Source organism: Squalius cephalus (assembly GCF_949319135.1).
Source record: "Squalius cephalus genome assembly, chromosome: 6".
Lineage (NCBI taxonomy): Eukaryota > Metazoa > Chordata > Actinopteri > Cypriniformes > Leuciscidae > Squalius > Squalius cephalus.
This window is the reverse complement of record NC_137127.1, coordinates 13,003,907-13,031,549: the sequence shown is the minus strand read 5'-3', so window position 1 is coordinate 13,031,549 and position 27,643 is coordinate 13,003,907. Positions and strand designations below refer to the sequence as shown.

The window sequence follows — 27,643 nt, the reverse complement described above, 5'->3', positions numbered from 1 at the left end:
CTCATTACATGCAAAGTGAGCTATTTCAAGCCTTTATTTGTTATAATTTTGATGATTATGGCTTACAGCTCATGCAAACCCTACATTCAAAATCTCAGAAATTTTGAAAGTTTTTATAAGCTGTAAGCCATGATCATCAAAATTATAACAAATAAAGGCTTGAAATATCTCACTTTGCATGTACGAGTCTATATAATATATTAGTTTCACCTTTTAAGTTGAATTACTGAAATACATTAACTTTTGCACGATATTATAATTTTTCAAGTTTCACTTGTATAAGCAAACAATAAAAATTTAGTCAGCAGGCAGCTAATATTGTTCTAGTGATTTTTACATTAATGCATTTACATGAATGAAAGTTCAAATTAAGTAATTATAGCTTAATAACTAATTTGTGTATGGAAAAAATATCATAAAAGGATTGCACATGAAACGTACATTGTGTAAAGTTCATAAATACCTGACTAGACTAATAACACTTGTAATAACTTCTTATAACAACTTTACTAACGCTGTTGCATTCCTTTAATATAGCAACACATACTCCTAAAATTTAAGGCATAAACAGACATGTTGTGATGTTTTTGTTATTGTTTTTTAACAGATTACCTGGGATATAATGACATTTCTGGAATAATTTTCTTCCACTTTGGGAATATTCTGTGTCTGCGTCCTGTAAAAGCAGTGGTGTTAAAGGTTAAAATGGACTTAGCATTCCTTCGTCGTCGTCCCCCCCCCCCCCCCCCCCCCAGCCCCTGGGTACACACGCGTACAGAGAGTGTGGGGCAGGAGGCGGGATGTCCTACTTTAGGAGGGAACGTGAAATTTCAAAGACTCTAGTGGCCCCTTCCTCAGAATTCACCACATGCTTTCATTCTTTCTGCTGGTTTGCCCAGTCTGTTTTATCCCATGGAAATGAACACACACACACACACACTCACAGATCACATGATAAACCTCAGTATAATGGAATAACATTTCCTTAAGACAAAAGCAAATATGTGAAGTATGAGATTTTCTACTGTACTTTTGCTTTGTTGAATATTTCGATGTATTTTCCAGATGCAGACACAAGTTTGTGTATCAGGTCTGAAAGCTGTTATAAAATTACATTAATAAAGATGCCTGGCCAAAGGAAAAGTCTAAGAAAAAACTCTTTCTCAACTTTGAAAGGATCTCAACTTTGTCTTTTCGCCCTCCCTCTCTTTCTCGTTCCCTCCCTCTCTCTGAGTAACCATGTGCTTTTTCGTGTCAGTAGACACATTTAACCCTCTCCTCAGAATAACCGATGCACAGACAGCTGTCTCTTTTTCTCTTTTTTTTTGTCTTTGACTTCTCCTCCACTCACTCCTGCTGTGGTGTTCTTTGTGTTCATTCTCTGCAGGTTTTATTCCTCTTTATGGCACTAGAAACTCTCCTGTAGAAGAATTTATGTAACCACAACAGGACAGAGACCTTAAACACACATAAACGCTGGAGGAAGTCACAGCATAAACACGTCCAACAAGAAAGTTTTGAACGGCGGGAGCAACTTCAAAAGTCTGAGGATTACTGGGAGAGAAGAAGAAGGAGCGTCAGGCTGAAAGAGCGGGACCATGCCGGGCTGTCAGATCCGGACTGGGTTTGTGCCGGTTGTGCTGTTCTTTTTCTTTCTGCTGTTGGCATCTGATTCAGGGAATGCACGCATGATCAGGAAGAGAGGACTCAACCAAAAGGTGAGGATTCAGAGTGTGTGTGTGTGTGTGTGTGTGTGTACATGTGTGTGTGTGTGCACACACTTTGGTTGGACACTAGAGGCCTCTTATGCTCATTAAGGCTGCATTTATTTGATAAGCGGTCGCTTTTTGAAATTAAAATTGATTCCTGTGAGTGAAAGAAATATACACTAATGTACACTAACAACTTTTAATGTTTTTGAAAAAAAGTCTGTTATAAAGATTTTTTTATGTTTTTGAAAGAAGTCTGTTATGCTGAAAAAGGCTGCATTTATTTGATCAAAATACAGAAAAAATGGTAATATTGTGAAATAAAATTAAAACTTTAAAAAATAATGTAAAAAATCAAAATGATATTTGCATGGCACTATGGTAAACATAAAAAACATGGTATTACTATTACAAAAATTACATTATATAGACATTACAATGTATCACTTTGTTGGTACTTTTTGAACAGAAAGGAAAACATTTTTGTGCTGAGCAGGAAAAAGATTTATTTATATTTTACTTATAAAATATATTTTATATTTTTATTTATCTATAAATTTTTATTATTAATTAAAATACATATGCAAATATGCTATTAATGTGATAACTGCATGATTGCCATGTTCCTGTACCATAGTATTTTGATACTACGGTAGTGATTGGTACCGACCATAATAATATACCATGGTACATGTCTAAAAAATGGTATTACCATTGTCATACCATATTCATGTATATTCACATGTTGATCATGGAATTACCATGGTGCCATGTCACTTGTCTTTTTTATTATTTTGATTTATGGTTTATATTTTGAGCTGGGTAGGAAAATATAACTGTTTACCTACTTTCAAGACTTTATTTTCTGATTACCATCGACTTCAAATAAGTAGTAGTATGCAAATGTGCACTGTATGATATCTGATGTACGTTTGAACGGGAAAATGGTAATACCATGGTACACTTTGGCCCTTTGTTAGTGAAGGCAGTGTTGGTGGAGGTTGGCATCTGTGAGACTTTTAGGTCCATACAGTGTGGGGGGAGTAAATGAATACACTGTGTCTCTGTGACTCCAGTGGAGTTGCTGTGCTTACGGTCGAATACTCAGACAGTATAGGCCTGTGTGTGCAACAGAAGCACATAAGGACTTTAGGCAGCAGGTTTCTGGCCCTCTGCTCATTAGTCCCGATAAGTGTAGGTTTGATTAATAACAATTAACAAGGGAAGGCAAGATGGAATTTGCACCGGATGGATATCCCTTCTCAACTGACTGCATTCCAGAGTTATTCTCATTATGGCTCCTCTGTGGAATTCAAGATTGACAAGATTTACAAACGGATCCATTCACATGCCACATGAAATGGAGCGTGCCCAAAGTAATCTTCTAGTAACTCTTATTTGTATCATTATGATTTTGTCTTTAAAAGTCCTCTCATTCATTTTTATTTGTTAATGTATCTTTCCATTAGGCATTATGACAAATAACATCTGCTATCTTCCCTAGCTGTCCTCTCTTTCTCTTTCTTGGTGTGAACTGATGAATGGGTACAGACACTGTACAGTGTTCTCTGAATAATAATTAGGTTCACAATGAGGGAAATTGAGATCATTCCACTGATGTGACCTCTTAATATAAAAAACAGCAATAACACGAGTCAGAAAAGTAGATGAACTGTTTTTTTTTTTTTGTTGGAGTGGAGAGAAAGTGGGTTTTCTGGGTGGGCCTGAAGCAGTCCAAAAGCCATCCTTGTCCAGCTGGCTCCCAGCTCACTCGTGACTGCGAAAAACCATGGGTTATTTATCCTTTCAAAGTATTTGTGCTAAAAAATGCTTGTGGCTGTTTTACTCTGCATCAGAATGTAATCAATCCATGAGCTTGTTTTGTAGGGTTTGGATTGCTAAAGTAAAATGGCATGATTATAAAGCTGAACATTTCTCATTCATCTTTGTAAAGATAGCCATCACAAAAGACTAATGTGGAATCAAAGATTTTTACAGCTTATAACAGCTCAGTCTGTGTAGGACGTGTAAAGGCATGTGAGTGGTCATCTCAACTCTGCTGAATCCTCACAACACCATCAATATCTGAGGTCCACAGTGATGATTAACAAGCCAAGGGCGAACGGTTAAAAAGCTGACAGATGATGACAGATGTTTTAGAGCAACCTGTCAACAACGTCCTGAGGCAATGCAAAGTGTCTTCCTCTTTCAGGTTCTATTTGCTCTAGTGGACTAGTAAATCAACAGTGCAGTATCTGCTTGCATGGCAGCTTATTTCATACTTGATGGAGCTGTTAATGTGTTGCACCATAAATAGCATTTGCAAGAGTAATCATACATTTTTAGTTTTTGCAAGATATTAATCATTAATTTGGAGTTTAAATTATTTGATTAACACCCTGGAATTTGTTGGAAGCTTCTCATTGTCCAGTGTTAAAGAAGCTAACTGCATGACAGTCATTTAGGGAATCATTATCTTTATATACAAGTTCTTGAAGAAGTATTTGACTGTTGTGGTGTTTCAACTCCAGCTAATACCCAACATGAGTTCAAGCTAAAGCAGTTGTACAGCAGTCATGTGTTCTGATGCAGAGGGCGTTCAACGGTAATCCCAGTCAGCTGAGATATAGAAATAGCAGTTTCACCAGAAAATCAAACATAAACATGTTTAACAGTCAAAATGCCCATAAAATATTTCTGTAATGTTTAGATAAAATAGCCTACACTGTAAATGATTTCTGTTGTTTTCACAGCATTATACTGTTTTTCTCAACAGTTTATTGCTGTATAACCTATGTACAGTATGTTACTGTAGATTTAGTTGCTTTCACAGTATTATTTTGTATTTTCAACAGTTATGTACTGTGCACTCAGTTGACAGTATGTTACTGTAGATTTTCAATGCATTCTGGGAAATTATTAGTTACTGTAAATCTAAATACAGCAGTGCAAATTGACCGCGAAAAACACCACACACAATTCCACAGGACTACTAACATTATCCTTACAAAAAACATTTCCAGGACTGGGTCCTACAGTCTAACAGTCTTAATTTCTGTCAGTGGGGGTGCAGGAGAGCGCGTTTACTTTGAAAGAGTTTTTCTGTTGTGACTCAGTGCATCGTCACGTCTTTTCTGCCGACCTGGAACTTCGTCATATGGTAAGTAATAAATCTTAATATTTGTATGTGTTCGAACTTCTAGCTAATAACTTTAAAGTTTTTTAGAGAATAGCTGACCACGATTTCGATGTTTAATTTATTCTCAACATTTTACTATAAGCTGTCTACAGTATGATAGGCTACTCTATGTTTCAATGTAGTTTGGGACATGTTAACCTACTGTAAATTTAAATAGAGTAGTACGAAATGACCGCGAAAAATAACCACAAGCTGCCATTTTATGAAGAAATCTTTAGTTCCCTGAGTAGCCTAACTTTGAGAGCGCAGGCCTTTGCATCGCGTCGCTGTGTCTGTCGGCGAAGTTTTCGCCATAAATATCTGGTTAGTGATGAATCTTTATTATTATTTTTTTATGCAAACTAAATAGTAGCAGGTTAACGTTTAGTCTAGAAGAAGAACTGCCCGCGGCTTATGTTCTACGCCTCGTTTAAGTCAGACGCGTATTTCCTTCTTGTTGATAGCTAGCCTACTTGATTAATAAATGTGATTTTATTAACATAAATTGCATATGTAGCCTCTTATAAGGTCAGAACGATCTAATAATTTTGTTATTTACCATTTTAAGTCGGTGGAAGTGCCCGCGCGTTCATTATTTTATATCATACGGTTTATATCAAATCGATCAATATATCCTGAAATCGGATACCCAAGGTTAGGATTCGGATTCTTGTTATAAAATTAAATTTTCGATTCCTCTTATTGATTTATTCGCGCTTATTTTCGTCTAAATCAGAATTTTCTTTTACACGCCTGTGAGGACCTGACCTGGCGATCTGCCAGGACCTTGTGCAGTTGACTCAGTCAGTGTTCATTCATACACTTTTGTTACAAATTGATTTCTATTAGTAACACTAACACCAATGGGTTTTTATTTTGCACAAGTGATGGTTTAGAGCTTATCCCCTATTGTGATGTGACTTATTACAGATTATGCTATATTGTGATCACTCTTGATTCAGTAAAATATTTTTTATTTTTTTTGTAGGTTTCTTGTCAGGATAAATCCTGAAAATTCGAAATACACATCACAGTTCCAGGTGAGCAGAAAGAGTGGGAAGGTTGTTCGGAGGAAGACCATGGCCTTGAATCCACACGTTGCATCTTACATCAGGGACTTTGCAGAATATGATTGGCAAAATCATTAAGGTAAGAGCAGGGGCGTAGCCAGGACATTATTTCTGGGGGGGCCAGCTTGGGCCAGTCTTTTATTTGGGGTGGCACTTGATTGTCAAAAACTACTATTTTAAAACTCACTCAGAGTAGCGGTTTTCCCGCGGCTCGTCAGGCCCTAAACAATGGATTGAACTTCCTTATGGACACTAATAATGTCTTATTGATAATCCATGTTATTGGGATGGGTGCTTAGATCAGTGGTTCTCAAACTTTTTACACCAAGTAGACTACCACCTCAGAAAATATTTGGCTCTCCAAGTACCACCATAATGATCAATATTAAAATACAGTAGCGTAGTAGGCCTAACTATTCAGCTACAGTTATGCACAGCTAAAAAAAACAGGCAGTTTTATTTATAATAAGAATATGTATTGTTGTCAGCCACTTTAAACATTGTAACAACACAGTTTTAACATCAACACTGCACTGTGTGCACTGTTACACAGGTAATTTTTTTAAAAATGTATAAAATGTCATCATAATTTCTCACTGTTTTGTAGCGTTTGCTGCTGCTGCCTTCACCGGCGCTTTCAAAGTTGCCGCTGTTGTGTTGTTAGCAGCACTAGTGCTTGGTTCACTCTCATCCTCTTCAGTTCTTGTATTTGAAACATTCTCCTCCTGATCCAAACTTTTCTTGCCAGATTGAAGCCACAATAGCAGTTTTGAACTTTTCATAATTTAATAATCCACCTAACATTCATTTATATTTAACCTTTTCACACACTTAGTTAAGTTAAAAAAAAAATCAGCTGCTCCCAAGCGTAAGCTTTTCAAGGCGACCGTTATAGATCGTATCACTTTGTTTCCATGGTGACGTGTCGTCACACGACCACAACCACTCAATACATACTGATGTAAATATACAAAATATTCACAAATTTGTTAGCTAAAGCATTGAATCGCCTTTATAATGATCACGTTAGTTGGGAAAAAAAAAGCACAGTTTGAATTTAGCAGTTGATCACGTTCTACTCACACCGGTGAGATCGAAATTCAGTGTTTCCTCTGCGTAGGGACCTTAACATGAGACGGGGATTTTTTAGTGCAAATGACAGAAAGACACAATATGAATTGTCATTTTTAGGCGATAATTTATTTATGTAAACCATGGCATTTTAAGTGCAATATTCAATTTATTTTTCATAATTGTCTTTTTGTTTGTTTGCTGAGTGAGTTTTCAAATCTGCGTCACTCATCGGCGAAAGGTGGAAATAGAGTGTTTTAGTCTGTTATAAACAAAGCATGCACACCTACAAATAAACGCCGACACAAAGTATGACGCTCTCTTCTATACTCACTCTAACGGTATAATTATGTATCTTCCCCTGTGGCTCAGTGGTGAAATCTAAGCTTTTTAGCGCCAGAGACCGTGTTCGAATCCCGGCTCTGGCGGCAGATGAGCTGTCTTACGTACAGAAAGCGAATCCGCCCCTCGCGCCCTCCTGTTCACTCGGCGGGGGTCGAGTATTTATTTCTGAGTATTTATTTAAACTCAGGAGGGTTTTTTTCTTTAAATTAAATTTATTTTCCCCCTCCTCAGACTGGGGGTGGGGCCGTGAGTTTGGGGGGGCCGGCAGGGGGGCCGAGCCTTGACCAGTGGTGGCCGTGGCCCCCCCTGGCCACCACGTAGCTCCGCCCCTGGGTAAGAGTAATATTAGGGATGTGCAGTGGAGTCCATATCTGTAGAAATGATTTGTGTCTGAATCTGTATTTAGAAAAAATCCAAAAAGGGTGGAAATGACTTAAACCATACATTTTTCAAATTGATAGTCTGTTTTAAAATGTAATTACGTTCCCTTTACAGTTTCCATTTAACAAATATGCCTTGTATAAGTCAAAGAATTCATATTTTTATATTATAATTGTAACATCTCTTTAAATAAGTTTGAATTAAAATATGAAATGGTAAAAATAGGGTTGAGTGATATGGTAAAAAATCATCTTGATAAAATGTTTCATATCAGTCAGTGTTGATAATTATCACAATCAATGTCAAATATTTATTTCTTTTAAGTTTTAAATGTTCTCAAACATACATTAAATAATGAAGACAACAGGTAAAGTTGTCCTGAAATGTAAATGTATATTCATATAATGAAATGTAATAGGGGTGGGAATCTTTTTGATTCTACGATTCGATTCAAATCTATTCTTGGGGTCACGATTTGATTCAAAAGAGGCAGTACTTTTGAAATTGGGAATTCTCTTTTGAATCAAATTTCAATTTGATATACGGTATGCATAGAATAGAATTAAAATATATGATCAAATCTAAAATCAAATCTATGCATATCTTAATGAAATTTGATTCAAAATCGAGAATCGAACAGCAGAGAAATGAACAGCAGCTACTGTTAGTCCTAATCAAGTGGGAGTTATTTAGTTTAAACACACCTGAGACACACCTCATATCTGCGTTAATTTAATCTAACCCGCTGCCGCTCAGCGTTCACATTAGCCTCTCACGGCGTGAGCTCACGCACGTCTTTTTTATCATTAAAATGAGTAAGAATCAAATCGACAGACATGACTATGAAAGGAACTGACTATAGTAAGCATCGTAAGCCTAAATTGATCGTAGAGACCATTGGTGGTAATTGTTCTATAATCAATTTAAGGTTACAATACTTTGGGGAAACGCAGCCCTGATCAGTGACCGATTGTTTGGAGTCAGAGATATAGAATATGGGCCATTGCCTTCTCAATATTTATTACTTTAGCTTCTGATACAGGACATGTTCATTCTCTTTTACAGAGTATTTGTTCGTTACCACAGAAAACCGTTTGCGTGTCCATGTTGAACGTGTTTCTTGTATGTAAAAACTAAAGTAGCCTACCTAAGCTATTTTCTGTGAATGTGCGAGACTTCCGGTTCATTACCCACTATATGGAAATAACGAGATGAATAACAAAGTGCTGTAAATGATAAAAATATTTGTGCTATAAACTGTTGACAATTATGACAAATTCAATACATCAAAATATCAAGAAGCATAACAAGCTTTTTTGTACTGCTAGAAATAACTGTAAGCGGATGACACCGGAAGCCAGACACATTTCATTTACAAATGGCCATGCCCACTGTAAAAATAAGGTGGATACCATAGGGAAAAAAAAAAAATCTCCTAAAAAGGTGTTGATAATGTGAGTTAGGTTTTTTTTATTATTAATTGTATGTTTTGCCTCTGATTGATTTGTGCTTATCATTCCTTGCAGGATTATCAGAAGTGTTGTCGCTCTTCTTCCACTTGACACCATCACTACCCTCCTCACCTGGCCTTCATCCTCACCTGTCTTGCTTTCTTTCTAAGTTTCTTTTTTACCTGTTCAGGATCATTTTTGCATGAATTGAAATACATGAATTGTTCACTGATTTTAATTATTAATTATATATTGTTCATTAGTCTTATTTTAAAGCAGATTTTTATTGTTGTGTTATATTACATTATTATTACTAATGTATTGTTTAAAAATACACAATAAACCTTGTTGTGCAGTTAAAGCTTCAATTGTTCTTTTTTCTATTTCCCATTAACAGTTAAAATAATATTCCTATATTAAAATAATATTCCTATAATAAAATATTAAAATAATAATAGCACTATAAAAGTCATAAAATAACATTTCATAACTGTATAATACTATACAGTATTATTACAAATCAACGGTGTAATACTGTGTTTTAACATGGTAAAAAAATACAGTAAAATAATGTATTTAATTTTACAGAATGCTTAACAGTACTGTATTTAGTGTTACAGTAATATTACTGTTGAATGAAATACAGCAACTACTGGATAATTGTTGCCAGTAAGTTACTGTTGATTTGACAATAAATTTTTTACAGTGTACGTGAACTTTTCATTAAGAACTTATTTCTAAATTCTACCTACCCATCACACTGTAAAAAAAAAAAAAAAAGTTGCTGCCTAAATAAAAATGAGTTGAATCTTGTATAACATAAAGCAATATAAAAACATATTTTGTCATAACTTATTGATAAAATCATTTTTACAGTGTAGATTTTCAGACAGGCCATAGTATTTCAACCTCAAGTTTCTGAAGAAAATGAGTAACGCTTGCCATAGTAAAACTGCTATGGTGTTCTATGCAGTTTTCTGGGTTGTTACTTAGGCATTGATATATAGTTGCTGGAGTGTTCTGGGTGGCTGTTTCTAGGTTGTTAGTTACTTTGTGGCTGCTAGGCAGTTTCTAGTGTGTTCTGGGTGGTTGCTAGGGCATTGGTGATTTGAGTTAGGCAGTGTGGTGCGGATGTTTACAGCAAGGTATGTTTAGCTGGCATGTATGTTCAAAACCCATGTTTGATCTAGAATCTATGCACCAACTGACATTACATGATACAGTATTACAATGAGTTTAAGGGAAAGGGAAAATAATCTTGCTAATGTACAATTTAACTCAACCAACCTCATGGCATGTCGATAGTCCAAAATAGTCTACATCACAAAGGGACTGCTAAACTTCTTCAAAGAGCTTAGGGATCACCATAATTGGGAAAGAGTTTATCAGGAAAAGAGTTGAAACACTGAAACAGGTGACCTTAACCCTTTCTCTCATCAAGCTTTCGGTTCCCATCTTCAGATCTGCCAATCATACAGACCCCATCCTACTCACTCCACTCAGCTCAACTAAGACCGAGCCAAGCCTCCGAAGCACCTAAGAAGCTGTAAAATACCCAGAACTCAGCAGGAAATTCACATGCAGACGTCTAGACTTAAATCACAGCACATTGGAGGAACTTGGAGAGAGAGGAAAGGGGGCTATTTAGTTTTCCTCTCGTAATTATCTTAATGATTGCTTAGAAGGCCACACTACAGAGTGCTAAGTATGTCAACATGTATTTAGTTCAAATCTTATTGTCCATACTAATAGGGGCCTCAACTCAGTGAACCTGAAGGATGTTGAGCAGTAACAGGGTGGAGTTACAATTTAAATGGGAAGTAAAGGATGTTTTGTGGCCTCTGGAGGGATGAGGGAGTGTAATTTTGCCGTGTTTAACCCAGCATTGGTTAAATTAAAATAATAGGCTGCTCTCAGTTAAATGCGGCAGTTAATAGTGCACACATTTTTCACCAGACAAGGACACACCTCTTTTACAATATTTTGCTTGCTTTTTAAGACACTAGCAAAAGCAGCATCAAACGGTAAAAAGATCCCTGTTGTTTATCGAAATATCAGCATCGTTGTCCGATCAAATCAGAGGACTAGAACAAACTGTTGTGATATCTCATAAGCAGGAACAGAGAATTTGGGAGAGATAAGCAGGAAGACGTATACAGTATAGCATCGGGGGACCTATTCCAGACAGGAAGAGCACACTTCCACTTCCTCTTGAGGAAATATAATCTGTACGTTAAATAAACAAAGGCAGACTGATTCTAACCAGGATGTATTAAATGAATTAAATGTGAGAGTAAAGACTTTTACTTTTACGTATATTTCAAATAAACGTGTCTGCTAAATATAAGCAGAATTGTTTGTATCATTGATAAGAATTGAGCACCAAATCAGCATATTACAATGAATGAATGATCATGTGACACTGAAGAGCGGAATACGGATGGTGAAATTTCAGCTCCACCATCACAGGAATGAAATAAATTTTAAACCATATTAAAACAGAAAATAGTTATTTTAAATCGTCTTAATATGTCACACATTGTTGATCAAATAAATGCAGCCTTGGTGAGCGTAAGAGACTTCTTTCAAAAACATTAAGTCTTACTGACCCCGTGTACAGTAATTGCTCTTATACTCTGTAAAAAGACAATCTAACCTAATTGCAAAAACAACCGCAATGGGCTCATGCCAGACATTTGCTTTTATTTTAAAAGTCTGTTCGAAAGCAAAGCTCCAAACTTGCCAATGAACATGCTGAGTTTTTAAGATGCATGCAGTTCACAAACCCATAATTTAATTAGCAAACAAAATCACATCCACATTTCGAATTGGGCTGTAATAAAAGACGCTGTGGAGAAGAATGAAGCTCTGAACGCCAGCTCATACAAGTCTGCATTCTAAACAGCTCTGGGTTGGATTTTCAGCAGCATTTTAGTATATACTTGGCCAGGGTAAGAAAGGGTGTACAAAGAAAAGCAAGAGCGAGAGAATGGAGGAGGACTCAGAATAGAGTTCACCCCTAAAGAGTACCTCTAGTGCAAACTGAAACCTGGCTCAGGCAGATCTATGAGCCCATTGAAGAACCCATGGGAGGAAGAAAACTATGGAGTAGAAAGGCCCAGACTTGAATGAAAAGCCTTTTTTCTTATCTGTATGAGAGGTATTATGTTCCTGAACACTGTTCCCGTTATTCAAACAATGCTACATCAGAGAAAATAATGTCATGGGCTATAAGAGACATAAAACTTTGTCCTTGGAAGCACCGTATTTCTGACAGATCTTCCAGGGAACTAAAACCAGTGCTACTTTTGTGTCTCTCGTAGCACACCGCCGATTGCAAAGTGTTTTCTTTTTCTTATTAGATATTATCTAAAACTGAAACCATAAATAAAAAAATATTAACTAAAATAAAATAAAATACACAAAAACCTAAGCGATTTCTGAGAAACACAGCTAATATTTGAAATCAACCCAAACAAACACAGCCCTTCCTTCACTGCTCCACCCCTGAAATGCACGAACACGCAATGCGAGAGTGGATGTCTCCTTAGCTGAAGAGAAGTAAAATAATGCTTTGCAAAAAAATAAAGATGCCTAACGTACGACAAGGAAGAACAGAAAAACAAACACACAGTACACAAATATATGTAAGAGTTTGTTGTTACTCGTCTGATCATAACCCTTCTTTTTACAGTGATATTCCTCTGACCTTTTCTATTGTAATGTCTCTCAGTCATCTCTCTTTCTACAGTCTTTCTTCAAATTTCCCTCTTGCTCGCTCTCTCTCCTCCCCCATCATGAGTGTTGTGGTGCTCAGTCCGATCCACTTTCAACAGCATTTCTCAGAAAGAGCTTACGGGTCCTGATCACCCTGTGTGAAGGTTTATTTTTCCATATTACCTCTTACATATGTTGTCTCTCTAAGGACTACGAGTACCCCAACCATCCCCAGAACACTCAGCACCAGAAGAACGACCGCTGTCCCCCACCGCCCCAGATGCTGCCCGAGCGGGCCTGTGAGGTGCCGGGTTGCCGGTCAGACTCTGAGTGTGAGAGACACAAACGGTGCTGTTACAACGGCTGCATCTACGCCTGCCTGGAGTCAGTGCAACCTCCACCCGGTGAGAAAACACACTGTGATCTGCATGCTCAATAATCACTACAAGCAACCCCACAGACACACACATTTGCTTTAGTATAGAGCAAATGGATTTTACAATGAATTGATCCTCTCATGAGGTGTGAGTACTGAGCAGGGTGTGCAAGGTCAATCATGAGTACTTTTGGCCATGCTTATAATGTGTATTGATTTCTTTTTGGTCAGTGCTGGACTGGTTGGTGCAGCCCAAGCCGCGGTGGTTAGGAGGGAACGGCTGGCTTTTAGATGGACCAGAGGAGGTTCTGCAGGGTGAGTATCGATTAATCAATGAATTAGTGCACAGAGTGACAGCACACTGACTGACTAACCAAGATTTGTTGTTTGGAACAATATTAAGAAATCTTATTAGAGTACTGAATAGTACTGAATTTAACTTGAATGAAAACGAGGTACATGTGCTGCATAAAGGTCCTAGATCACATGTAATTTTTCACTTTCACTTTCAAACCTGTTTTATGGAGTTTTTGTGTACTGAAAGTTTTTTGGAAAGATGTTTCATCAGCTGAACACTTCTACCTCACAGCTTCGTTTTTATTCTTGTCAACAATTAAATATAACGCTACCCTGCATAAGGTCTATTCATATCCAAAAATCGCTTGCACTTGTACGTGCACTTACATGTAGGCAACTTACAGTGTACTTACCTAAGAAGTAGGCAATAAGGTAACGGGTTAAGGTTAGGTTTAGGGGTAAGTTCAGGGGGTTAGTACCTTGTTATTACCCAGTTATTATAATTACTGTAATAAGTACATGTATGGAACATGTGTAACAGGGCTGTAAAATAAAGTGCTACCCAAAAATCTATCAAAAATAAGAACATTTCGAAAACATTTCGAGTTGATGAAAGGCTAATAAATAATTAAATCATAAAAGTATTAAAATAAAATAAATAACTTAAAAATAAAAACAAATACATATATACATATAAAAACATATATATGTATGTATATATATATATATATATATATAATTTTATAATATATAAATATCATTTATAATATATTTTATTTTACATTATAGACATATCTATATTTATTTGATAAAAAATGATTTTATATTTATTCTTAAATTAATTTTTTAGATTTTTAGATTTAATATTTTATGTTATGTTATATAACATTTTTATTTGCTTATCTGCATGTCATGTGACCATTAACCAACATTGGAAATGTTAGGGGGTCAAAGGGTTTTGGCTAACTTTTTTTTTCTTTTCTTTTTTTTTTTTGAGGAATACAATACCTGTAGAAAACTCTCCAGAATGGTCTAACTGGCCCATGCTAACCAGCCAAACCTTGACCCCTCAATATATACATCCCCAGCAGTGACACTGCCACCTGCAGGTGGTTTACTGGCAGTATTACCAAATCACGAATTAAAGAACAAGGGTTACATGCACACTTTGTCTGTGATATAACATGCTGGTGCTTAAACCAATGTTCCAATACTAATACAAATTACCTATTGTGCAGTATAAATACAATGGTAACTCATTTGAACACATGCACAAACCAGTGACTTGCTTGACTGTGTTTATGTGTAGCTGAGGCCTGCAGCACCACAGAGGATGGAGATGAGCCTTTGCTCTGCCCAACTGGTTACGAGTGCCACATCATCAACCCAGGAAACCCCTCTGCTGGGATCCCAAACCGAGGCCAGTGCATCAAACAGCGTGGAAACTCAGGTCTGAAAGGGCTCCTCCATCCAATTGTTGATTCATCCATCCATCCCTCTGTCCACTCAAACATGTGTTTTACATTATAGTATGGTGGTTATAAACATTGTTTCAGTAAACACCTAAGCAAGATTACATTCAAAATACAACAGCAGATTGAATTAATATATTTAAATCAAATATTTAACTGTTCTCCCTCTAGATGGACGTAGCCTGAGACACAAGTCCTTCAAAGATTACAAGGATTATTTAGGTTAGTATGACCACCAATTTATTTTGTGTTTCAGCTGTAGGGAGGGGGAGAATAAAAGCAGCCATTAATAATAGACTGACAATGAGTTTATCTTTATTCATCAGGAAGTAACTCCAACAATGCAGTGAGCTATGAGAAACATCCGCACAAGCACTTGGGTTGAGACAGGTGAGATGCGTTTAGTTGAGTTTTACCATTGCATGCATATGAATCCCAACTTTTGAATGTTTTATAAGAGGCATTATCTTTTTTCTCATTTAGGTGACTGAATGTGGGTTCCATTTTAGAGGACGGTAGTAACCAGTAACCACTGACTCTTATACTTGAACCCCACCCATCAAATCCAACATAACTGGACAAGCCTTTCTCTTCAGCTTAAACCAGAGATCAATTCATATCTGGTGCTATTTTTCTTGGCTGCTTAATATGGAGACAGAAATGGAAAGCTAAAATTTCCTACCTCTTACAAAAGCCAAAAACAGAACACAGAAATTATCAAAGAGCTTATACAATAATATCTGTCTTATAGTATGTATGCATACTTTGGGTAAAAAGCACATTCCCTCAGAATTAACTATGTTTGAGAGTTTTGAGAATAATACTTTGTGTGGTTTTTATGCTGCTGAGTCTGAACTCTTGTTTTTTTTTTTTTTTTTTTTTTAATCATGTGTTTAGGTGATTGTCTCGACTATTTCACCATAACCAAAACAACAGTTAAATTCTAGCTGTGCTCCAACACTATACAATATTTGTTTTTCATATGGTGCTTCAAACTATAACTGCATGCAGTTATTGTTGTTTACTGAGCCTGTGACTCATTGTCCAGGTCTGTGTTTTCTCCACTTCTCTCTGATAAGCTATAGAGACTGACAAGTTGGACAAGCCACAGCCTTTAATAAATCAAAACATTTGAAATTGGTGCTGCATATTACTCCATTGTAATTCCAAATAAAACAATTGACTAAATATATCTGTGTCGTGTTATGTTTTTATACATGGTGCTAGCGGGGTTTGAATGTAACGAAGAAAGATGTCCTCTTCAAATTTTATTCACAGATTTTATCCAGCAAATCTTTATTTAGAAAATTAAAAAGCTATAAATATGAATAGTATGTTCTGTAATCACTATAATGAAACCATCTTGCATTTATTTTGGCGTCGTACTTATTTAGTTATATTGTGGTGTAAAATACATACATTTCCTCTCTCAATTTTATGGGAAAATATAATTTGTAGCTTCACTAATGGTTGCACTTTATTTTACAGTATATGTGCACTTATGTGTATTTGCAGTGTACTTAAGTACTGGTTAATATACGGTAACTGTCTACATGCGTTAAAGTTAGGTTTAGGGGTGGGTTCAGGATTAGTACCTTTTGTACCCATTTTTTGTAATAACTATAAGTATGTACATGGGGAACAGGACTGTAAAATAAAGTGCTATACCTCATTAATTATAATGACAAAGATGAAAAGTGCTTTTAATTAATTTTCTTTACCAAATTTCACATTCATAAAGGCAAGTTTATAAGACCGTTAAGTTTTGTTGACTGTAAGGTTGTACGCTACATCAGAGATGGGCAACTGAGGGCCACTGTCCTGCAGAGTTTAGCTTAACTCGAGCTTAACTCTGCAGGACAGTGGCCCTCCAGGACTGGAGTTGTCCATCCCTGTTGTACATGGACAGTATAAGAGACTAAGAAAGCTATAAAGATCACAAAAGTTTGTGAAGCCATAATTATTTGCATATTGTTATTTGCATAACCTTATTGTTATCTCCCGTCCTCCCTTGGCACCTTATATAATATAATATAATATAATATAATATAATATAATATAATATAATATAATATAATATAATATAATATAATATAATATAATATAATATAATATAATATAATATAATATAATATAATATAATATAATACATACTTGTTTGTATAATGTTTAATATTTGCAAGTGAATGAAAGAGTGTGATGTTAATGTTTCTTGAAGAATACATATGCTAGTGATGGTTACATATCCTAACCCTCTCTTGAATGATCAAATTATATAATAAATATTTTAAACCTGAAACATTAATAATCTAATTTATGTAATTATATTCTTACCATAGAATTAACCTGTATTGTAATTATTATAATTTGTTTCATGTTGTTTCGAGACTTTTATTTTGAAATTAGTTTTTTGTAGACAGGGGCTTCCGTTCCGGGGTCAAGAGTAACCAACGTGGTGGATCTTGCCGCACAACGTGTGCACTACTTCTAAGTGGAAAAACATCTGAAAGAGAATAAAATACATACGAAAAGAGGGTAAGAAATGAGATTGTCATTTTGTTATTGTATTCCGTTCTTCTTTGGATCATTCTGTATTAAGGCTGTGTCACCTAAATAAGTAGAAAAGTTGGAAAGACAATTTCAGAAACAAGCCATAACATGATACGGTTAGCCACTTTTTTCAAATATTTTAGCAAATATTGATATTTAAACAGGTACGTTTATAGTTATATTAGGCTGCTTGTATAGTTTTTCATCACGAGTGACCAGTCCTCACTGAACGTTACTTGAGCAAAATATTAACTCTTCTTTGACAAAAGCAATGTTCTTATGATGTCCATATATTTCAGATCAGCGATGGGGGAGTTTAAAGTTCACCGGGTTCGGTTCTTTGATTACATGCCCTCAGCAATCAGAGCCCTGGCTTTCAACCAGCAGAACGAAACGATGGCAGTGGCGAGGATGGACGGAGCTGTGGAGATTTTCCTCTGTTCAGACAGATTTTTCCAAGGAAAGGTACACGTTAAGTAATGCTTGTCATATTTATCAAATCAGTGATCATAGACAGCTTTATCTTAAGTTTGGGTACCAGAGCTATGTTGATAGATTGGTTTTTGACCAGCAAACAGTGAGTTAAAGATGCTTAATGTTTCCTATGTCCACAGATCATCCCTGGCAGAGAGCAGTGTGGGATTGAAGGCCTGACATGGGTTGGTGAGCGTCTGTTCAGTGCAGGACTAAACGGTCAAATAACTGAGTATGACCTGACAAACCAGAGAGTGAAATACACCATAGATGCGTATGGAGGACCAATCTGGGCCATTACAGGCAATCAACAAGGAACACACTTAGCGGTAGGTTTGCTTTTCCTTAAAGGGTTTGTATACCCAAAAATGAAAATTGTCCCATAATTTACTCACCATCAAGCCATCCACCTCCTAGGTGTATATGACTTTCTTCTTTCAGCCAAAAACAATTGGAGTTTATTAAAAAAATATTCTGCCTCTTCCAAGCTTTATAATGGGAGTGAATAGTAACTGAGATTTTGAAGCCCAAAAAAAAGCATATCCATCCATCATAAAAGTAATCCATACGGCTCCAGGGAGTTAATAAATGCCTTTAAATATTTAAATATGCACTGCTTTAACGAAAAGACAAGGCGATGTAGCTGTCGTGGGAGAAAACTAATAAAGAATAGCAGTCACATCAGCAATCGTTCTCCCCTTGGCCATGTTTAAAGTTTGTGGAATGCCCATCTTGGGAACTTGGGAATCAAAATTATCCCAGAGATTCCCAGTAGTACCCTAAATATGACATGAGAGGGTGTCCTATTTTTAAATAGGTAACTCGTATTTACGATAATTCCGATAGCACGTGATTAAAATCAGCATGAAGTAGAAGTTGCGATAATCTTTTCTTCCCTATTGTGACGTATATCCGAGTTGAAACTGAAAAAAATGTTGGGCGGGACTTGATTTTGCCCAATTGATTGATTGATTGATTGGATGGTTGTGGTGAGTGACAGATTGTCCTGCCCTCATGCTGGTAAACATATCAGAGATGTTGGTGCAAGATGGAGGGTAAGTTATTTTGATAAAAGACTACGAGGGCATATGAAGCATAAATATTGTATTCCATAAATAATAATTGATAACGCAAGACATTTCACAAAAAGAATTTTGTTCAGATTTTGTGGTTTAACGTTTGTAGGTTGGTTGTGAAGACGGAACTGTGAAATTGTTTGCGGTGAATGAAGACAAAATCCAGTTTGAGAGAAATCTGGACAGGCAGAAAGGTGAGTTTCAGATGCATGTCTTGAATGGTTTCTTTATTAGAAAATAGAAAACGTCTGAACATCTGTCGACCTAATTCCATAGGCCGCATCATCTCTCTGTCCTGGCACCCATCAGGCTCCAAAATAGCTGCAGGAATGATAGATATGATCCAGATTTTCAATGTGGAGACAGGTAAACAGAATTTTTCTTATTTTAAACACCTTATTGCAATCATGTAGAATGAGTACATGAGCTGGAGAACTTTAATGTAGTTATGTGTGTAATTTGTTTTTTTTAGGCCAGTCTATTCACAGAATGCTGACTGACAGAGGGACATCCCGCAGTAAGGAGTGCATGGTGTGGTGTGTGGTCTACCTCTCAGATGGGACCATCATCAGTGGAGACTCTGGGGGAATGGTCAAAATGTGGAACGATCACACTGGTACACTAATCAAAAGCCATAATGTCTCAAAATGTGACGTGCTGGCTTTATCAGTCTCTCAGGTGAGAAGATTGCGAATTTGCAGTCACATTTATGACTTTATAGACTAGCTTTTCAAATATTTGTATAGAAGTCTCTTATGTTCACCAAGGCTGCATTTATTTGATCAAAAATACAGCAAAAAGTAATATTGTAAAATATTACTGTAATTTAAAACAACAAATTTTTTTTTTTCAACATATTTTAAAATACAATTCCTGTGATGGCAAAGCTGAATTTTCAGCAGCGTCAGTGCTATAAAATCCTTAAGAAATCATTCTAATATTCTGATGTGGTGCTCAAGAAACATTCCTTATTATTATCAATGTTGAAAACAGTTATGCTTTTTAATATTTTTGTAGAAACCATGATGCATTTAAAGTTCAAAAGAACAGTATTAAAATAGAAATCCTTTGTAACATTATTAATGTATTTACAGTCTTTTTGATCATTTAATGCATCCTTGCTAAATTAATTTGTTTCAAAGAAAGAACGAAAATCTTATTGACCCCAATCTTTTGATTGGTTAGCGTACATATAGAGTACATGGCATTCTACAAGAATACAGATAGGAAAACTCTTATTGTACCCTCTTGAATGACAGAATGAGCACAGCTTTGTGGCCGGGACATCAGAAGGATTTGTGGTACAGTTCCAGTTCATCTCTTCGGTTCTGGAAAACAATGACAAAGAATGGGTCAGAACCAGAACATTTAGGAACCACACTCATGATGTCAGAGCTGTGGCGGAGATCACAACGGCTGTGGTTTCGGGAGGTGAGTTTTTTTTTTTCTTCTTTTTTGATGATTCGAACAGAGCTGCCTTCATCACATGACTGAAGTATTTTTGTTTAAATGAGCCTTCTCGTCTCAGGTATGGACACACAGCTGGTCGTGAGACCTTTATTAGACAAGATCGAAGTGAAGTCATCGGCCTGTGGCTTGCAGAAGATTATCTTTCCTCATGTGAGTATTGTGAAATTGTGACATGCACATAGAAAACATGTTTGTAATTGACTCTTAATGGGAGGGACTTGTTCTGCTCTTTTTCATTGCAGAGGAGTCTGGTGTCCTGTGCAAGAAAGGCAGGCCTGATGCTTTTCCAGTACCCTGGTCATCTGGAGCTCTGGAGACTAGGAGAGAGTGAAGGACAAGGTGAAGATATTACTCAATGTGATATTCATATCATAACTACCAGTTAGATGTTTGGACACACCTAATCATTCTTTACATTTACTATTTCCCACATTTTAGAATGATGGTAAAGGCATCAAAAGCTATGAAGCGGCGTAAATAGAAGTGTGGGAATTACACTAAAATAAAAAAAATAGGAAAAAAAGAATTTATTTAGCAAGGATGCAATGATCAAAAGTGACAGTAAAACATTTATTATGTTACAAAAGGTTTCCCTTTCTAATAAATGCTGAAAATTCTTCTCAGAAATTCTGAAAAGAAAATGGCTTATACAAAAAGATTAATAGCACAACTGTTTTCAATATTTGTGCACCAAATCAGCATATTAGAATGATTTCTGAAGGATCAGTGACACTGAAAACTGGAGTAATGATGCTAAAATTTCAGCTTTGCCATCACAGGAATAAATGTCATTTTAAAATATATTAAAATATAAAAGTTATTTTTAAATTGTAATACTGTTTCACATTATTACTGTTTTAATGTAATTTGATCAAATAAACGCAGCCTTGATGAGCATAAGAGACTTTATTCAAAAACATTAAATAACATTATGCCAACCCCAAACCTTTGAAATGTAGTGTGTGTGTGTGACTGTAATGTTAAACATAAAAAATCATACATTTGAGCTGCTTCAAAGTAGCCATCCGTCTAAAGCTCATTCTTTCATGAGGTGCATTCAGAGATACTTTTATACAATATTGAAGGACTTCCAATGTATACTGAATGTCGGCACGTTTTATAAAACTAATATCAAGCAGGTAAGCTTAAGCCTTTAGTTGAAAAGACATTAATAATATTGAGAAACCAGTTTAGTCGTGTGTCTCCAGACTTTTGACTAATAGTGTATGAAATATTTTCTAATTGACTTTGGCATGAAATATCAAATTTTCCTTGGTTTTATTATGTATTTGTCCTTTGTTTTCAGGCATACCAGGAAGCAGTTTACTTGTAAAAAAAAATCCAGAGAAATTGCTTCATTTGAAAGTGAAGGTACCATTCTTGCTTTGAAAATCAAGTCATTTTTGTCTTTAAAGCATGACGTGAATATTTTTAAAACATTACACTTGGATTAAATTAAAATCTCCATATTGAATAGTCATCTGTATAACTTTCTGCAGTATGTGGTGAGAGTTGTGACATCCATAGTGCTGCTGAAATGAATGAAGTGATTGAACTATGATGTTTATCTGCAGGGAGAGGATCACATCCGCTGCAGTGCCGTATCTCCCTGTGGAGAATGGATTGCATATTCCACAACCAGCAGTTTAGGGCTCTACAGGCTACACTGCGACAATAACAACATCAGCATCACCAAGGTACTGTAGATTTCCACAGAACTGCATGAAAACACATTACATAACTTTGAAGCATGGTAAAGAATGCATAGACTCTCCTTGAATTTTGAAGTGTCTGAGTGCCTTAGATAAAGGTCCCATGAAAACTGATTAAAAAGTTGTTGTTTTTTATCTTCTTCATTCAGATATCCAAAATTCCAAAGGTACTCAGCTCAGCCAAGCTTTGCTTCTCCTCAGACTCCTCCCATTTGTTTTCCGCCTCCACACATTCGTCAGTGCATGTGGTCTCGCTCAGCCAATCAGGTTGCAAGCTTGTGGGCACCCTTAAACCTAAGTCAGGTGAGGACTATACGGATTTATCTTTAGGCCGCTGTTAAAATTAATTTCACATAATTCACAAATTAATGCATTTTGATCAAAAGTAACAGTAAAGACATTTATAATGTTACAAAATTTTATATTTCAAATAAATGCTGTTCTTTGTAGCTTTATATTTATCAAAGGATCCTGAAAAATGCATTATGGTTTCCTCAAAAATATTAAGCAGCACAACTGTTTTCAACATTGTTGATAATAAGAAATATTTCTTGAGCATCTAATCAGCAAATTAAAATGATTTCTGAAGGATCATGTGACAATGAAGACTGGAGTAATGATGCTGAAAATTTAGCTTTGCCATCACAGGAATAAATGGCATTTTAAAGTATGTTAAGATAAAAAAAAAAAAACTGTTTCCTGAACTTACAATAATATTATTGTTTAACTATATTTTTGATCAAATAAATGCAGCTTTGGTGAGCAAAAGAAACCTCTTTTAAAAACTTAAAAGACTCCAAACCTCCGAACAGAAGTGTGTATGTAACAAGATTATCCTCCTCTAACAGGTTCCCATCAGGCCATTCACTTATTGGCAGCCAGCGAGGATGGCAAATGGTTGGCTTCTGCTAACAGTGACCACGAGGTTCACGTCTACAACCTGCATACAAAGGAGGTGTGTTTTATGTCCAGTGTTGGGGAAAGTTACTTTTAAAAGAAATGCTTTACAATATTGTGTTACTCCTTTAAAAGTTTTGTAAAGTAATTCACTACATCACTACTTTTCTCTCCTGGTCTGGACTTGCTTGTTTGTTTTACAGTAACAACAAAAGTTCTGTTTTCGGCAAATGTAAAGACCCTTTCACATCAAAAGTGATATAACAACAAGCCTCAGGCTTAAAGGGTTAGTTCACCCAAAAATGAAAAATCTGTCAGTAATTACTCACCCTCATGTTGTTCCAACCCCGTAAGACTTTCGTTCATCTTCGGAACATAAATTAAGATATTTTTGATTAAATCTGAGAGCTGGATCACTCCTCCATAGGCTTTTCTAACTTTCTGTGCCGGCAAGTTTCGATCCCATAGAAGCCTATGGAGGAGTGATCCAGCTCTCAGATTTAATCAAAAATATCTTAATTTGTTTTCTGAAGATGAACAAAAGTCTTAAAGGGATAGTTCACTTTGAAATTAAATTTTGGTATGTTTTAGCTTACCTCAAGGGCATCCAAGATGTAGGTTTCTTTGTTTCCGCAGTAGTTTCAATTTTGATATTTTTAGGTCAAACCGTTCTTGTCTGTCAGTCATATAATGCAGGTCTATGGTCACGGTCTCAAAGAGCATGCACAGAGTCCAAATTAAACAATTCCCCATCGTAAGTACACATCGATGGCCTAAGACACGAAACGAGCGGTTTGTGTGAGAAAACGAACAGTATTTATATCGTTTTTACCTCTACACAACCAGGTCCAAGTGATCTGAGGGCGCGCGCACTTCCTGGTATGTGACGTGTGCGCGCGTTCTGGCTTAGTCTGCGCAAGCGCCGGAAAGTGTACAAGAGGTAAAAACGATATAAATACTGTTCGTTTTCTCACACAAACCGCTCGTTTCGTGTCTTAGGCCATCGATGTGTACTTACGATGGGGAATTGTTTAATTTGGACTTCTCTGTGCATGCTCTTTGAGGTGGTGACCATAGACCTGCATTATATGACTGACAGACAAGAACGGTTTGACCTAAGAATATCAAAATTGAAACTACTGCGGAAACAAAGATACCTACATCTTGGATACCCTTGAGGTAAGCTAAAACATACCAAAATTTAATTTCAAAGTGAACTATCCCTTTAAGGGGTTGGAACAACATGAGGGTGAGTAATTACTGACAGAATTTTTATTTTCGGGTGAACTAACCTAACTAAGAAAATGCAAATTCATGTGTGTACAGTAGAGGGCGCAGCTTAAACTAACCTTTCAGCTGTGCTGTCATTCTGAATTGCAGAAGAATAGCACACAGAAGAAAGTTCAACACACTTCAGCAATAATATCTAAAGTCTTTTTTTTTTTTTTTTTTATTAGTATGGTTGAATTGGATCATCTAAGGCAGGGGTGTCAAACTCAGTTCCTGGAGGGCCACAGCCCTGCAGAGTTTAGCTTCAACCCTAATTAAACACACCTGATCAGCTAATCAAGTCCTTCAGGCTTATTTGAAAACTGCAGGTGTGTGTGTTGAAGCAGGGTTGGAACAAAACTGTGTAGGGCTGTGGCCCTCCAGGAACTGAGTTTGACACCTGTGATCTAAGGTCAGCAGCAAAGACATTGGTTAAAAAATAGTGTGTTCTTTAACATATTTAATTATTGCAGGTTTGCATAATATTCTGAGTTTGCATTACACTGTTTTGAGGAATATTGAATCCTCACATTTAGTCTAGAACTACAATAACCATCAAGTTTACACAGTACACAACGCCTCGTTATAGGAGAGGTGTCGGTCAATAAATTAGAAAATAAAGTATCTTGTGTTACTTGTTTGTAATTCAGATATTTTCTTGTAATTTTAAAAGTAATGCGTTACTGTCCTAGCTACTTGAAATATGTTGCTATATTAGTGCAAGTTAAAATTGTGAAGTGACTTTATATAGTTAAGTATACAGAGATTTGAACATGTAAACTCCCACGTTGTCCTTTTTAAAGCTTCATCTATTCATTCTAAAGTGTATTTATATTACATATTATCTATTTATATACATTTAAACTAAATGCTTAATTGTTAAACTAAAATTGTTAATGGGTTAAGGGTATAATATAAATCATATAAAATAGTTATAATAAATAATCATTGCTAAAGATCTCTAGTTACCTTTAATTTGGAGCAAGATAATCTGGGGGAGTGACTTTATTGTGTCAGACATGTCACTTTGCTTACAGCTGAACTGAGCTGGAAGATTACATATTTTTTTCCTCTGAAGCTACTTTATAGATGAATTTAACTTTACACAGTTATTGAACCAAACACTGAACTGATTTCTAATGTTTCAGCTTCATTGCACAGTCCCTATATACAGTTCTGCTGTCAGCGCCATGGCCATCCACCCAGAAACAAACTGTCTATTCATGATACATGCAGATCAACAGGTAATTAGTGAGCTTTTATGGCGACCTCCATTGAATTGCATAACTGTGATTTGAAGTGGCTTAGATGGTTTTTCTTGTTCTTATGCATTTTTGTTCACCACAGATGTTTGAGTTTTCCATAGAGCGGAAACAATACACGGACTGGAGCAGATCGGTGCAGAGGAATGGCCTTCATTATATCTGGCTGGAAAAAGACACACCGTGCCTCAACGTGATGTTTAATCCCCAAAATCCTTCCCATGTCATCCTGCATGATACCTACGTGTTCTGCATCATTGATAAAAGCCTGGTGAGACCGACTTAGTCATGCTCTGTCATTACATTTAGTGACTTCAGAAAGCATTTGCCACGCTTAGAATTAATGTTTGCAATTGTCTAAACTATATATCAAACCAAAAGGTATTATTTTGAAGCCTCTCACTAAATATTTTCATTCTTCAATTCCTTTTCCTTTTTTCTTTTCTGTATTTTTAGAATCTTCCATTTGTTGGAATCATGTATCTTTATATGGTTGTGAACTGAATGTTTCTAATGCTGGTAGTTTATGGTCATCTATTATTAATTGGATTTTTTTATGAATTTTTAAAAATGCATGTGTCTGTTCTAGCCACTTCCTGATGTCAAGACACAATTCCTCAATCAGCTGACTCTGAAGAGCCTCCCAAAGGAAAAGAGGAAATCTCACAGCCATGCTTTCAAAGTCTGCAAGACCTTCAGGGTGTGTGGGAGCAACATGTACATGGTGTTTTTTCCTTTTCCTGAAATTTTGGATGGAAAATTAATGACTTGTTATTCTCTTTCTGTCTTTTAGGAGATGTTGCATGTTGAGCTGATGTCAGATCAGTCTCTGGTGGTGGTTGAGCGCCCTCTAGTGGACATATTCACTCAGTTGCCTGCACCCATCAAACAAAAGAAATTTGCCACTTAAGAGTAAACCTCCCCTGTATGTGTGTGTGTGGCCTCAGTGAGGAAGTGTTTTATTCAGAGACTGCATATTTTCCCCTCTTCCCCCATTGTAAAAACTGCTGAGACCGTATTAAAAAGAAATTTACCATACCTTCTGTGTTGGTCTTTTGTCTAGAAATTTTAGGTTTGACATCTTTGGGTATGTTCTGACATCAATGTTGTTATTAGTAACTAAAACTATTAAAATAGTTTTCTGTAATTGAAGCAAATACTAGACTGACTCATGGGCATTTATTGAAGGGGGAAGAAGCACCAAAATGGCAATACTGTAGTACCAACTTGTCTGTAAAACATATTCTTTTGGACTGCCCAATCTTTAATGTTATGAGAGTGCACTTTTTATCAGGACAAACTTTTAAGGACTTATTTATGGATCCAAGTTTTTTTTAGTGCAAGTACATTTAAAGAATCTATTATAGAATTGTACTAATTTTGTGCATGTACTTTTTGTAAGTTTGTTTTCATTATGTTGTACTTTTGATATTATATTTTTCATTATGTTGTACTTTTAACAATATCAATATAATAATATCAAATGTTTAATATGTATCTGCATTACATATTGTCATTTATCATGTAATAGCCGGTGATGCTGATGGCAAACTCAAATACTACTTTAATTGAAACAAAGCAGTAGATGAAAATTAGAAGTGTTGAAAGAGATTTACATTTATATAATAAATCAGTGCTTGAAGTACTAAAATGACTCGAAATAAAAACAAAGAACCTATTGGCAATCACCGGATGAAATGTAAAAATAAAAGCTAATTCAATATAAGTACTATAATAGTATATAAGTACTAAATTGCGGTATTAAATAAAGTATATTTTTCATACATCTTGTGCACTTCATTCATTTTACCACTTTCAAAAAGGTAATACCGCATTACCTTACTCATTGTATTTAAATAGGTTACT

The 27,643-nt window shown here is 36.0% G+C and overlaps 2 protein-coding genes across 4 annotated transcripts; both read left to right on the top strand.

Annotated features, from left to right (window-relative positions):
* Positions 1-1,275: 1,275 nt before the first annotated feature.
* On the top strand, positions 1,276-16,252 carry wfdc1 (WAP four-disulfide core domain 1). 3 transcript variants are annotated; one of them, XM_079874157.1, is made up of 7 exons: positions 1,276-1,718; positions 13,131-13,326; positions 13,530-13,613; positions 14,905-15,045; positions 15,239-15,289; positions 15,394-15,457; positions 15,551-16,252. In XM_079874157.1, the coding sequence occupies exons 1-6, from the start codon at positions 1,599-1,601 to the stop codon at positions 15,450-15,452; spliced, it is 651 nt and encodes a 216-aa protein (XP_079730283.1). In that variant the 5' UTR covers positions 1,276-1,598; the 3' UTR covers positions 15,453-15,457; positions 15,551-16,252. The 3 variants fall into 3 exon arrangements, with proteins under 3 accessions (XP_079730283.1, XP_079730284.1, XP_079730285.1); XM_079874159.1 differs by lacking the exon at positions 1,276-1,718 and adding an exon at positions 3,856-3,921; XM_079874158.1 differs by lacking the exon at positions 15,239-15,289 and having other exon boundaries at positions 1,486-1,718.
* A 1,234-nt stretch (positions 16,253-17,486) lies between these two features.
* On the top strand, positions 17,487-27,562 carry utp4 (UTP4 small subunit processome component). The gene is made up of 17 exons (XM_079875142.1): positions 17,487-17,602; positions 17,917-18,082; positions 18,232-18,420; positions 19,277-19,361; positions 19,444-19,533; positions 19,640-19,845; positions 20,427-20,598; positions 20,696-20,787; positions 20,880-20,976; positions 21,944-22,008; positions 22,212-22,334; positions 22,499-22,652; positions 23,198-23,304; positions 25,664-25,759; positions 25,863-26,048; positions 26,367-26,477; positions 26,571-27,562. The coding sequence occupies exons 2-17, from the start codon at positions 17,924-17,926 to the stop codon at positions 26,685-26,687; spliced, it is 2,049 nt and encodes a 682-aa protein (XP_079731268.1). The 5' UTR covers positions 17,487-17,602; positions 17,917-17,923; the 3' UTR covers positions 26,688-27,562.
* Positions 27,563-27,643: the final 81 nt, after the last annotated feature.